The sequence below is a fragment of the Vulpes lagopus genome, chromosome 3, assembly GCF_018345385.1.
Source record: "Vulpes lagopus strain Blue_001 chromosome 3, ASM1834538v1, whole genome shotgun sequence".
NCBI lineage: Eukaryota > Metazoa > Chordata > Mammalia > Carnivora > Canidae > Vulpes > Vulpes lagopus.
The window spans coordinates 84,772,439-84,786,921 of record NC_054826.1 but is presented as its reverse complement, the minus strand read 5'-3'; the positions used below and the strand labels follow the sequence as shown (position 1 = coordinate 84,786,921).

At 44.5% G+C, this 14,483-nt stretch overlaps 1 protein-coding gene across 1 annotated transcript in view; it reads left to right on the top strand.

The window, feature by feature from the left end:
- NID1 (nidogen 1) overlaps nucleotides 1-14,483 on the top strand; it is an 83,210-nt gene that overhangs the window by 41,663 nt on the left and 27,064 nt on the right. The window contains exons 8-11 of the mRNA XM_041746919.1: nucleotides 1,432-1,677; nucleotides 2,226-2,369; nucleotides 8,191-8,316; nucleotides 13,414-13,563. Of these exons, the coding sequence (XP_041602853.1) occupies nucleotides 1,432-1,677; nucleotides 2,226-2,369; nucleotides 8,191-8,316; nucleotides 13,414-13,563 (666 nt within the window). The remainder of the gene's footprint in view (nucleotides 1-1,431; nucleotides 1,678-2,225; nucleotides 2,370-8,190; nucleotides 8,317-13,413; nucleotides 13,564-14,483) is intronic.

Sequence of the window (14,483 nt, the reverse complement as noted above, 5' to 3'; positions counted from 1 at the left end):
TTTTTTTGAGAGTAAGTTATAGTCATTATAATCCTCCACCGAAATATTATTCTTCTGACTTTCTCCCTAAATAAGTCACCCATTTTGTATTCTCTTATGTGACCACAGTGCAATGATCACAGTCAAGAAATTTCACACTGATGCCATATTATTACGTGTTCTACAGTTGGGTAGAGCAATTTTATTTAAATGAAATTGCAATTATACCACACTATTATACAGCTGTTAATTTAAGCCATTCTGTTTTCTAAAGCTTAAGTTATTTCCAATTTTCCCATCTCATAATCAGTCAAAAGGCCATCATCAAAAGTCTGGACTAAATTTCTGATTCTTTTCTAAGATTCAATTCCTAGAAATAGAATTGCTGAGCCAAACAATAGGAACTTTTTAAAGGCTCTTATTAAATTGCCATACAGAAAGGTTGTACTAATTACCAAGGTTTTGTGACTTGATTGAGCTCTCCTGGGGATGCTGAGGGTTGGTGAATAGGAGGTGGAATGAGCAGCAGGACCCCAGTCTGCAGTCAGCCTGTGACCAGATGGTGTTTCTGGCAGCGTAGCATGTGGGAGCTGGACAGGAGGCAGCTTATACTAATTTTATTTATCTTCTGGCTTTTGTTGTGAACTACAGCAGAGCACACAAATATAAAGGACCTTTTATACTTCTTCTTCTTTTTTTAATCGGAAGTTGAAAGTTTCATAGTATGGGTCAAAAGCAGGCTCTCTCCTGAGCAGGGAAGGCTGTCTTGTTCTCTGTGAAGGTATGCTCACAGCATTTTAGTAATTTTTCAGAAATTGATATTGAAACCCATTTAGTGTCTCTCTCTCTTTGTATTAGAGAACTGTTTCATCTAGGGTTATGCATAGCAGCCACTATTTATTGAATCCCAAGTGAGATAACCTATATAAAGCTCTCTGCTAGTCACGTGGTCAGTGCTCCATACGTGGTAGTTTATCTTAATAGTACTATCCTGCATGGGTCCGGAAATGTTACATACATTATGTCATCCTCACCCCAAACCACAGTGTAAGAGAAACGGAGGCTGAAGAAGTTGTAACTGACCTGTGATTGTCCACCTTGTGAGTGGTGGTGCAAAGTGTAAGTTCAGGTGTATCTGCTTTCAAGTGTGTGCTCTTTCAGCAGACCTCTTATCTCTGGGTTGCTTCTGGGTGGCTTTACAACTTACAAAGAACTCTTGATAAGAGGAAGCAGTAAATATGACTAATATGAACAATACCGTAATAATATGGAAAATCTAGGTAACACAGTGAGCCCCAATGCTGAAATAAATGGTCTTATGTAACCCATTCCATCCAGTCTCTCATCTGGACAGGGAATACCGCCGATGGTTTTAAAGCCCTCAACTAAGACTATTTTTTGCCTCATTTGTCTCCCTACCTTGTCTGCTTTCTCTCTGCCACCGCACCCCAGTGATCACGTCCTCCTCCACCCGGGAGTACACCGTGACAGAGCCTGAGCAAGGTGGTGCTGCCTCTTCCAACATCTACACCTACCAGTGGCGCCAGACCATCACCTTCCAGGAGTGTGCCCACGACACCTCCCGGCCGGTCCTGCCCAGCACCCAGCAGCTCTCTGTGGACAGCGTGTTTGTGCTATACAACCAGGAGGAGAAGATCCTGCGCTATGCACTAAGCAACTCCATTGGTCCCGTGAGGGGTAGGAATGGCAGCTCTTCGAGCCCTGGGGGCTCTGTATATCTGGGGTCTGGCAGTAAGGTCTTTCTCTTTCTTAGTTGTTTTGGTGTTCCCTTCATACCCAGGGCACTTCCCCAGCTGACCAAGTTTGTCCTTGCCTAGCTCCATAAAGCAGGAGCAGGGCAGGTGTCTTTCTCCCTCCTTGGACAACTGGAGCTCTAGGCGTTGGGGGTGGTACGTTCTTTCTTAAAAGGCCAGGCAGCAAACACTCTAGGCTTTGCCAGCTATAGGGTGTCTGTCACAAGATCTCAGTTCTGCCACCATAGCACAAAAGTAGCCACAGACTATATGCAGGTGAATGGATGTGGCTGGTTTCAGGTAAGACTTTATTTACAAAAACAGGCATGGATCTGGAGGGTTAGTTCACCTATCCTGCCCCATGGTGACGCGGGAGCAGGCTGGTTTCTTGTTCCAGGAACCCTTGGCCATTCTCTGGGTCATTAGCTGGACCTTCCTTTCTCTGCCGGCATTTCTGAATTACTCACTTGCCTCAATATCTCTCCTTTGCAGATGGCTCCCCTGATGCCCTTCAGAATCCTTGCTACATCGGCACTCATGGGTGTGACACCAACGCGGCCTGTCGTCCTGGCCCCGGGGTTCAGTTCACCTGCGAGTGTTCCATTGGCTTCCGAGGGGACGGAAGGACCTGCTCTGGTATGGCCATTCATTCTGACTTGTGGGGGCTGGGAAATAGGCCAGGAGAAGGCATCCAGAGTTCACAAACCAGAGGACCAGGTGAAGCGAGGGAGCAGGGGTGGATGTACCCAGCCCTGGGGTCCCCATGTAATGTCAGGGGTAGTGTCCCTTTCTTCCACCTGATCCAATGCAGAGACTCCCAGCAGCAGAGGAGAATTCACAAGGCCATGCTCTACTTCACCTTAAGAACACACAGATCTATTTTTTTTTTTAAGATTTTATTTATTTGAGAGAGAGAGTGGGCAAGAGAGAGCATGAGCTGGGGGAGAGGCAGAGGGAAAGGGAGAAGCAGCCTCCCCCCTGAACAGGAAGCCCCATGTGGGGCTTGATCCAGGAACTCGGGGATCATGACCTGAGCCGAAGGCAGACGCTTCACCAGTGTCTGACTGAACCACCCAGGCACCCTAAAAACACACAACGTTAAAGGGAAGCTAAAGTCAGTGCTGTGTATCACACTAATAATAAAGAACTAACTGTAATGAGCCCAGGCTTTCTTGGTGTAGATACTCCACAAACACAGTCTCATTTCTTCCAGCAACTCTGTTGAGATTGATGCTTTCATTTTTGCCTTTTAAAAAATTATGTTTAGGATGTTTGGATGGCCTCAGTGGTTGAGCATCTGCCTTTGGCTCAGGTCCTGGGATTGAGTACTGTATCGGGCTCTCTGTAGGGAGCCTGCTTTTCCCTCTGCCTATGTTTCTGCCTCTCTGTGTATCTCTCATAAATAAATAAATAAAATCTTAAAAAGATTTTTTTAAATAAAAATTATGTTTAATTGTGCTAAAATTTGTGGTTTTACCCCATTTTTGAGCATATTGTTCAATGGTATTAAGTACATTCACATAGTGGTGCCATCACCACCATCCATCTCCAGAGTTCTTCTCAACTTGCCAAACTGAAACTCTGTCCCCAATAAACAATAGTTTCCTAATCTCTTGTGTGGCCCCCATCAGCCCCTGGCCACTGCCATTTTACTTTCTGTGTATTAATTTGACTACTCTATGTACTTCATAGAGTGGTATTACACAGTCCCTGTCCTTCTGTGACTGGCTTATTTCACTGAGCGTAACGTCCTCAAGGCTCATCCAAGCGTGTTGTAGCCTAGGTCAGAACTTTTCCTTCTTAGGCGGGAATAACATTCCATGGTGTGCATGCACTACCATTTTTTTTCCTTCATTTGCCTGTCTGCGGATGCCTGGGTGGCTTCAATTTTTTGGCTATTGTGAATAATGCTGCTATGAGTATCGGTGTACAAATACCTGTTTGAGACCCTGCTTTCAGATCTTTGAGTATATATACTCAGAAATGGAATTGCTGGATCATAGGGTACTTCTATGTTTGATTTTTTTGAAGAATCTCCATATTTTTTGCCACAACAGCTGTACCATTTTACATTCCTACCAACAGCACACAAGGGCTGCACTTTCCCCACATTTTTGCCAATTCGTATTCCTGTGGTTTATTTACATATTTATTTTGGTAGTGGCCATTCCACTGGGTGGCAGGTCCATTCCTACTTCTATAGCTGAGAATCAGTGAGACTCATCAACATGAGCCAGTGACACTGAAACACTGGAACTTAACTGACTCAAACATGCATATGCTGCTTCTCAGTGAACTTCTTTAATTATAATTTCATTTTTAACACTTACACATAGACAGCTTATATGTTTGTGACTAAATTTCAGGCCACTACCAAGGATTAGTTAGTTGATTCCTAACTCAGTGAAGAGTCCATATAGCAGGGGCAACTAGTGTAAGAATGTCAAGTGCTTCAAGGTGAGCCACTTAAATCTGCAGCAGAGGGCTCACTAGCAAATGTAGGAAGTGCTAGAAATAAGTTCCCTCAGTGAAAGAGTGGCATGCACATGGGTGTTTGGCTAGAAAGATGAGCAACCCCTTGAATGGAATATAAGAATCTGGTGAGCCTGGCAGCCTTGACATTGGGGGACAATGCCCTAGGTCTGGAATCCAACCCTCTGATTAGTGGCAGATTTCATGTGCTGATTTAACATAAAGGTTGGCGGATCCTACTGTCAGTATATTGCTTTATTTGGCTCAGGGTGAAACTCTATGGGAGGTGCTCAGTGTGCCATCTGAAATAATAGGGAGCAGGGACTTGGGCTTATAGGAAAAGACTACCGAACTGTTTAGCCAGACTGCTGATGACTTTACACAGGTGGTAGAATTCAATCTGAGGCTCATCTTCCTGGTAACATACAACTGGGAAGGGGACATTGTTCCTACTTGCCTCTAATGATCAGAGTTTTCCAGAATTTCCCAAAATAGCCCAACAATCTTGAATGGCTGAACTGGTTCAGGCCAGTTTGAAGCAGCATGGTACTGTGTGTGTGTGTGTGTGTGTGTGTGTGTGTGTGCATGTGTGGACACACATGCGACTGCACAGATGCACATGCCCACATGGGCACACAAGTGTGTTCTTGTGAGCAGAACCCTCCTGAGGCAGTGAAGATGGTGATAGACACCATGCAGGGATGGGGCTCCCTAATTTCTCTGCTCGAAGCATATACCTCCTTAGTCTTTATGTGGCTCTTCATCAACTTCATAAGCCAACTCAATGTTAGGAAAGCATGGAGATACTACAACCCACTGCTGCTGTACCATGACCTCTGGCTAATTCTTCCACTCTTGTACTTTAGCATCTCATCTCAATGCCTGCCTCACTTCACAAGGCACAACCAGCCATACCTTACATTATCTGTTGCTATCATAGAAAACCCTCTGATGTGCCCGCTCTGGAAGACAGGTGGTCATGTGCAGACTTGCTTTTGTTTTCTGGTTAGTCCTCATTCTGGCAGATTAGCACCATGGAATGTGAGTATATTCCCAGTTAGGCTACCTTTTGTTCTGGGTCACTAGAACATGCCTCGAAGTGTTAATGCATTGAGACATGAGGCTGTTAATAGGAAATTGCATTAAGCAAATCATGTCGTGTATTATTTTGACCTGGAAAGTGCCTTTGAGGAGAATGAGAATGAGCCTTTGTAATTCAGTTTGTGTAACACTGACGTGATGATAGATGACACCCTCAACAAGCCCAGTGTTGGTTAGACACTGCATGGCGACCCTCCAAGGTGGTTTGGAGAAGGTTTCCAGAAAAATCATAGAGTTCTGCTGCCTAGCAGAATGGCTTCCATATATTTCTCAATTGGGAGTCTGTAGAGATAGTTCTGGATAATCTCTGTTCGAGTAATTTTGAGTGCACACAAAGCACTTAACAAATCAGTCATGAGACTCTTCTCCTCAAAGAGCTTGGCCTTGAGAAAAGAGACAAATTTAGATTTGTTGAAAATCTAAAAGTAGCCACTCTGAAAAAAAAAATAAAGAAGAAAGCAGTAATTACAAGAATTATCCAGGACTTTCCTGTTGGGTTAGAGGATGATCTATGTGCAAGGAAATCTCTTCCCAGAGAAGAGAACAATAAACTTGAAGCAGATTTTGTGAAATTTTATGAGGGGCGGCTATCGCCAATTCACTCTTTCCAGTAAAGGAAGGATTAAAGTCCTAGCCTCAGTTTACAGAAGGGAGGATTTAAATTAGGTATTAGGGAGAATTTATACATGTAAGGACTCTGGGCTATTAGCAGGGAAACTGCTAGAGTCTTGCTCCACCCTGCTTGGAGATACATATATATACATATACATACATGTATATATATCTACACCTTCATGTGCTGGGGCCATCCCTCCCTTATCCCAGGGCCCCTGGATCCTATTGGCCAGCAGTAGGTAGGGTGTGAGGGATTGATCACTGAAGTAGCTTCTTTGAACCACACAGATTTCCTGACCACAAACATCCAGGCAGAGAATGGACCTTGGAAGACTTCCCCGGGTGATTTTTCTCTTTCCTTTGATTGAAAACTGTTGCTCTGCACTCTTGGGCTTTGGCAGTTGAATCTAAGCTCTGGAGCCCTGCATTCTGTACAGGGCATCCAGACATCTGTGTGGGGAGTGTCTTCTGAGAGTTATGGCGCATTGAGACCGTGATAGCTGGAATGTTTTTTTTTTTCTCCTGCGTTGCTGGGGCAACAGCTGGTGGATGGGGCTATGGGGTTCACACTTGCTGAATATCCCCATACCCCCAAGAGGCTGCTTGGGGAGGGGCTTTGTTCTGCAACCTTCCAGGTTGTCTGGAGCAGTCCTCTTGGGTGAGATCTTGTATCTTAATTAATTCACAGGCACAGGCACTGCAGCATATTTTGAAAAAGCTGAATATCATTTGGTTTGGGCTTTGGCATGAGTATAGATCAAGCCATGGGGCCAATGTGGCAAAAATGCTTATCTCACACAGTGTGGTCCGCTAGGCCAGTAAGGGGTTTGTCTCACCAGTGAAGAGGTGGGCTGGGCTGGCTGACCATCAGAGGTGGATGCGTGAGGCTTTGTCTTCCAAGTGTGAAAGATTCACATGAAGGCATTGGAGGAGGGTGAGAAGAGGAGAGAATTTGGTCTCAGCCATCATAAAATGACATCCCCGTGCCTCAGGGTTCCAGAAATGCCAGAGGTAACTGTATACACTCTGAGAATTAGGTTGGCATGTGAAAGACCTGGTGTGATTGTGTTTATTTTAGTCCATCTGTGGACAGGTAATCAGAGTAATGACAAGTTAGCTCAGTTTCTTGTCTGGGCCAATCGGGCTTGCTGTGGTGTTAGCTACTAGATTGGATCTTTATATCTAGGGGCCATCTGAGGGCCATGTCCCTAGAATCAGCCAAATCTGTCCCCATGACTGGTTGTATAGGATGAATGCCTAAAAATTATAATAATAGCCATGTCTCCAGAGCATACCAGGTGCTCTTCTGCTTACATCCAATCTCATTAATCCTTAGAAGAACACCTCAAGATCAGTAGTATTGTGTTAATTTACAAATTGGGAAACTCTACAAACGAGGCTGAGTAATTAGTAACTTGCTCAAGACCACAACAGGCTGGTAACTAAAGGAGGCAGGATTTGAGCCTAGCTATCTCCCACTCCACAGCATATGTTTTCTTTGGTCTCGTATTATCCCATGTGATGACTTTGGTGATGTCCTTTGAGAGGGCATCACCCTCCTAGTTCATTTACAACCTTATGAGCTAATGGTCTTTCTTTTAGCACGTTATGCACTAGATAGCATTCAAAATTCACGACTTGGCTTTAAATTGTTCAACTTGGCTTTGTAACTATAATGGGAGAAAGGAAATATCTTGGGGTAGCATATTTAATTATGCTCTGTAGTTTTAGGAGCCATATTCACAGTGGACACTTCTACACATCTTCTTAACGTGTATTTGGCACTCTGATGTTAGTGTACCCCAGGCTTGGCACCTAGCTTAGGAGAGGCAGGGGAAGTGTACATTTCTGTAGGAGGAAGGCCTTGAGGTCACCCCCCAAAGTTATGCATAGAAAAAAAATATTATTTGGGTACCTGGGTGGCCCAGTAAGTTAAGCATCTGACTCTTGGTTTCAGCTCAGGTCATGGCCTCAGGGTCGTGAGATGGAGCCATACACCTGGCTCCAAGCTGAGCGCAGAGTCTGCTTGAGATTCTTTCTCCCTTTGCCCCTCCCACCCCCTAACTTTCAAATAAATAAATAAATAAATAAATAAACAGAAAAATCTGATTAACGTTACTTGTAGAATACAGAAAAGTTTGTTTATTTATTTATTTATTTTTTTTAGAATGGATCCATTTGCAGGCCAAAATGCTTTCTATTTTATATATTTAGTGATATTTGAAGAACTTTTTTTTTTAAGTCTACATTTAAAAAAAATTCGTTGCAGATATTGATGAATGTTCAGAACAGCCCTCGGTGTGTGGCAGCCATGCGATCTGCAACAATCATCCCGGAACCTTCCGTTGCGAGTGTGTGGAGGGCTATCAGTTTTCAGAGGAGGGAACATGTGTGGGTAAGTTCTGTGGGTAACTTTTCAGAAACACTTCTTGCAGTGTGTGTGTTAGCATCTGTGTGAATGTGTTGCCCCAGGTATCCATCCTGGGTGAGACGGCAGGTGCCAGCATCTGTTGTTTGGGAAGTGGTTTCCAAAGATGAATTCCCTCCACCCACCTGGAGAATCACCTAAGTGACAAGCAACATTATTGTCTGAACTAGCCGTTGTGTCACCTCACGTCTTGTAAGCTTTGGCATTACATCCCTTCTTATAAAATGCCTTTTAATTCTTTTCATTGTATTTTTAAAAGCTATTAAGACAATTAGACTTGTTTCTCCTTCTAATTAGTGGTCTCGAGATTAACGTGCAGGAAGCATCTAATAGATGCTTGGGTCATTACTGCCTTACATGGAATTTGTCCTGATTTACCTCTAAAATTTCACTCAGGGCCATTCTGTGTGGATTTCGATGTTATAAGCCACATGTGGTAGCATAACTTTCTTAGCCTTGTCAGAGTAAATGAGTCGACGCTATTTGTTGGGCTAATAATGCTTTAGGCTGGTGGTGGTGATAGGCCAACCACAAAGAGCCAGATTGTTTTGATTTTTCCACTTTTTTCCTACTGCCACCACGTTGACCTGTTGGTTCCAAGAATTTTAAGTTCAAAGCTTCTTGGATATCTCTGGGTCTGGAGGGCAGCATGCTGAATGGGCCATCTGAACTCCACATTTCTAACTAATTTAGAACAGTCTTCTTTTGTGGCATCAGTGAGCCACCTCCTTGCCTCTTCCTTACTGTTCACTAAAGCCTAGTGTGCTTTCTGTTGGCTCTGTCTTGAAGCTCAGATGGGGCTGCCGAGGTCCCAGGGCGAGGTGATGTCTTGAGGGCGGAAGGGAACAGGCAGTTCTCATAGTTTGAATAGGACCCAAACATCTGTGGATTTAGAGAAGCCAGTCCCCTTTGTACAGAGTGCAGATGTCAGCTCTGCTAAGGTTTCTTCTTTTTCTTTTTCAATAGAGAACAACCATTTCTGGGTATTTGGTGTGACTTCCTTCCATGCTTTTTGAAATAAAGGAGATTCGAACGTTTATTTTTCATGACAGCAACCATTTATTTAATTAATTTTTAAAAAGATTTTATTTATTTGTTCACAGCACCATTTATATTACATTTGGAGTCAGACTCAAGGGGTGGAGGGTGCAGTCCTGGGGTAGATGGCTGTGAGGAATTATGTCCTGGGTTTCTGTGTCCAACCACTTCCAACGTGCACACTCCCTGTAGGGCAGGTGGGGTGCAAATGTCTACTCCAAGGCATTGGATTTTGAGGAAGACAAACTTCACGTGTCTGGACATCAGTTCCTTGGACTGGATCATGAATTCATTGTGTCCCCTGGAGCCTTTCGTGATGCCTCAGGAGCTGCCAGTGAGGATCCATGGAAGCCTGAGCAGATTTGTCTTCTTCCCCGACCTCCAGCCTTTCATTTCTCTATACATCAAAAAAAATTTTTTTTTAAAGATTTCATCCATTTATTCATGAGAGACACAGAGAGGCAGAGACATAGGGAGAGGGAGAAGCATAGCTCCCCTGTGGGCAGCCCGATGAAGGACTTGATCCCAGGACCCTGGGATCATGACCTGAGCCAAAAGCAGACACTCAACCACTGAGCCACCCAGGCATTCCATACATCAAATTCTGAATGACATTTTGTTTGAACAGTGGATCCTACTGCTTAGAAACAAATGTGAAGATCATTGTGTGTCCCCGGGGCTTGGCATCGTGAGGTTTCCTGATTATCCCCCTGCCTGTATGCCCCACACAATTCCATCCTGCTTGGCTCTTCACCCCTATTATTCAGCTCCCATGAGACTCACTGTGTGAAGAGGTGGCTCACGGGGTAAAGCCAAGTCTGCTTAAATGTATTCAAACAAATCACTCTGGCTTGTCACTGAATAATCAAACGGGCAGCTTCACCTCTGCTGAAATTTCTCATTAAAACTGTATCCAGTGTTGGAAGCCTGAGTTGGAAAGATTTTCTCCAGGTCACAGCAGGAAAGGGAGAGAAGAGAATTTGGACAGTTCGGGAGACAGCCCCTGTACCTTGCCAGCTGTGAAGGGCTGGGGCTCATGCAGTGGATGTGGGCTGGCCAGAAGTGACTATCTTTTCCTGAGGATCCCTCCTGGGAGGAGCTGCCTCATGGAACTCCACGTTCAGCATTTTTTGTAAACCCATGACCTTTCTCTTTTCCGCTGCATGCCAACTTTTACAGTTAACTAGAATGTGCAAAGAATATTCACACAAAGGAAACAGCCTATAAATCACCTTTATGTGAAGACATAGATACACCCTCTGAGTGGCCACAGCCCTAGGATATGTGGCTTTGTGTGTAGAAGGTGGGAAAATTTGAGGTTCCATTGAATGCTCACGTGGTTGTCTTTGCGCAGTGCACAACACTGTGAACCTGCCCATCCTTCAGGGCAGGAAGAGGGCCTTAGGTTTAGCCTTGCTTCACCCAATGTTCTCCCTTCCTTGCCTGTGATATTGTTAGGCACCCAGGTGCCCCTCTAGTTAATTTTTAATACTCATTTGAGCCTAGTTTTCTCACCTTTCCAAAAGTCCCCCCCCGCCATGTACCTTCCTGTTAGTTGAACAGGAGGGATCAGAGTTGTAGAGAAATTGCCAGTTCTGTGGGGTTGGGAGCCTTTGAGGAAAGCACAGCCAGGCATCCTGGGGGCCCTTCTGGTGGCTTAGGTTGTTGGGGCAGCTGCTTCTCTGCTGCAGGGATGGGCCAGCCACTGCCCTCCTTGATGGTCCTGAGAACTAAGGACCACTGCCATGGCTGTGGATTGTGTGCTGGCTCTGGAGAACTGTAGAAGACACTTTTCCCTTTTGTTTTTTTTTTAAGATTTTATTTATTCATGAGAGACACAGAGAGAGACAGAAACATAGGCAGAAGGTGGAGAAGCAGGCTCCATGCAGGAAGCCTGATGCGGGACTAATCCCGGACCCCGGGATCATCACCTGAGCTGAAGGTAGACGCTCAACTGCTTAGCCACCCAGGCGTCCTGATGCTTTTCACTTTTAGCTGATGTGAAACCTCACTTTAAAAATGCATCATTTATTTTAAAAATAGAAGAGTAGGGATGCCTGGGTGGCTCAGTGGTTGAGCATCTGACTTTGGCTCAGGTCATGGTCCCAGGGTCCTGGGATCGAGTCCCACATCGGGCTCCCCACAGCCTGCTTCTCTCTCTGCCTATGTCTCTGCCTCTCTTTGTGTTTCTCTCATGAGTAAGTAAATAAAATCTGAAATAAAATAAAATAAAATAAAAATTTAAAAGGTGGAACTAAACCATTTGGGATTATAAAGCTGACTTTTAAAAACTTCTTTAAGAAGCAAACTGCTTTGGTGTGGAAAAGTGGTCTTATGTAAAGAAAAATGTATTTTAAAAATTCAGTTATAAATTGCTTTTTTCTAGAAGTGATTCGAGGATTTTAGAAACACAGGTGTGACGATGACTGCTGGGAGGGAACGTTGAAGCCTATGCCCGCTGACCTTGTATTGATGCGCTCCTCTGCTAATAAGAGTGGAGCAAACTGATCCATGAGCAAACATCACTTATAAAATGACCACTTACAAGCTATCAGTGAGATAGATATGTGTTGGAAGAGATAGAGAAAAAAAAGCAGAGTGAAACTCATTTCTTGGTTGTTTTGTCTGCATGTACTTCCCTACACTTGGGGGATCCTAGAAAGCAGAGTGTGTTCTTGGACTTGTTAGGTATCATCTGGGTGACTGTTTTCCAGACAGGAATTTGGACCACTTATAGTAATTTAAAATCCAGTGACCCTATGACCCATGAGAGGTGATTTGCTGGTACCTGTTCCAGGGAGTCAGTTAATAGTCCTGAGTTCGGGAGTCTAAGCTACCAAGTGCACAGGCTGGATGTCCAGCCTTCAGTGCTTTCCTCTTATTTCCCATAGACCTTTGAAGAGTATCCTCTCCCTGACATGTCCCCTGACAGTGCTTAGAGCTCTCTCTCTCTCAAGGACAAGAAAGACTGGAATCAATCTTGGGAAGACTCAGTGAAGAGGACAAAGAAGAGAGGCCATCCTTCTCTGGGATAATCCAGACACTGAGGGACTCATTGGAGGGAAGAAGAGGTTTTGTCCTGATGTTTTGAGGGAGACGATTCTGTCCTGGGTCTTAGAGCTTTAAAACCAGAAGCTAAGTAGTGCCTTGGGAAGCCCAGAGAACCTGTACCAGCCATTGAAAATACCCCTTGAAAAAAAAAAAGAAAATACCCCTTGAGGCCTCAGCCCTTGACTTCCATCTTGGTATTATTGGCCATCCCCTAGGTCACTCACCTACTTCCTGAGCCCTCATTCTCTGAGTTCTATCATTAAGACGCTGTAGGGAATGGTAATTCCATCTACTGAGCCTCCCTATGCTTGGCATGCAGGAAGTAATTCCCACAGAGGAAGAATGTGAGGCTCTGAGAAATTATATAACATATCCAAAGTCACGTGGCAGACACATGTGTACCTAGTAGAAACCCAGGGGTGCCTACCCCCAAAACCCACAGTCTTTCCACGACACCTGGAAAAATTTATTTCTCCTTCCTTCATGGGAAATGGATGACTTTGACTTCAGCATTTGTGGTCCATGGTCTACCTGCCTGGTGGGCCAACGGTACAAACACCATGTGGAAGTCTCAGATCCTTAGCTCCAAATGCTCCAGCAGAGTCACCACAGGAAGTGTGTACATACACTTGTAGATGGCCCATCTCCACATCTAGGTGAAAGGAAAATTGGGTTTGGGAGAGCTGGTATGGAGAATGGCCTGAGATAGAGCCCCAGAGGTTGGGCACCAGGTGGAACGACCAGCCATGGTGTCCATCTGTGCAGACTATTCAGAGGCAGATGGGAGAAAACAGGAAATCCAGGGATATCAACACAGTGGGAAGCAGAGGAGGAAGCCTGGCAAGACGTCTGGAGGTCCGAGATCTAGGTGCATTCTCAGTGGACTAAACCAGTGATGCAGAGGGAACTTAGAAGGGCACTGGGACCACTTGGCGGCCTCTCTTCAAACACTGTGTGTCAACCTTTTGTTTGAAGCTACTGTGGACCAACGCCCCATCAACTATTGCGAAACTGGCCTCCATGACTGTGACATACCCCAGCGGGCCCAGTGTGTCTACATGGGAGGGTCTTCCTACACTTGTTCCTGTTTACCAGGCTTCTCTGGGGATGGCCGAGCCTGCCAAGGTGCGTGGTTGCTCTGATTTTTCGCCCTGTGTAACCTGAAAAAAATCCCATTTGCCTATTCCTACTCACCCAGAAATTAAGAGAATTATTCTTTCAACTCTGTTGGGTAAATGGGCTGCGTTTTGTCTCTCTGTCATAGTGTGAACCCTCCATTTTCCTTCAGGGCTGTTTCTCCTGGGGAAGACACTTAGCCCCCCTCCTCTACTATTTTGTTCTATGTGACTAGCTCACTTAGGCAACAATGAGACCCTTGCTGTCTGCTAGGAACTGAGGAGTTTTCTTCCACGAAAAGGCAAACAATCCTTGTATACAAGGGGCATGAGGTCCAGCTTTTTGTTTACTAAAGTACATATCGTCATCCACCTGGCCGCCTCTCACGTTCTGCTTCAAAATAAGCCAAGTCCCCTTCTTGAATAAATGACTACAGAGTCAGAGAATAACTGATGATGCAGAATTCTTTTAGACCTGAGGTCAGTCTATTGTTGGCTGACAAGATGTTCTTAAAGATGACGTAGATAAGATCACTGTAAAAAATACCCTGACCCTTTGATATGCAAAATTACTTAACATTACAGAATATGGTATTCCTGCAAAGGCCAAGCTTTTCTAAGATGATAATTTCTGAGCTACTTTTCATTGAACATGTGTTTTCTTGTCTTGTCTCTGAGGTTTTTCTGTCAGGGGTTAATAATGCCTCCAAACTCTTGGACATTTTTGTAGCTCTCCTTTGTGATAAGCAGGCTCCTTTAATAATGCAAAACAGTCTTCTTTTTTTTTTCCTTTGGCTTGCTTGATTTTCCATAAAAACATTATCATTCAAATGAACACATTTAAAAATACGCTAGATAGAAATTAGGGAGTTGGCGTTTTGATGAGTAATGTTTAGTAAATTTTCAAATCACTGTTCCTGGAGCAGAAAC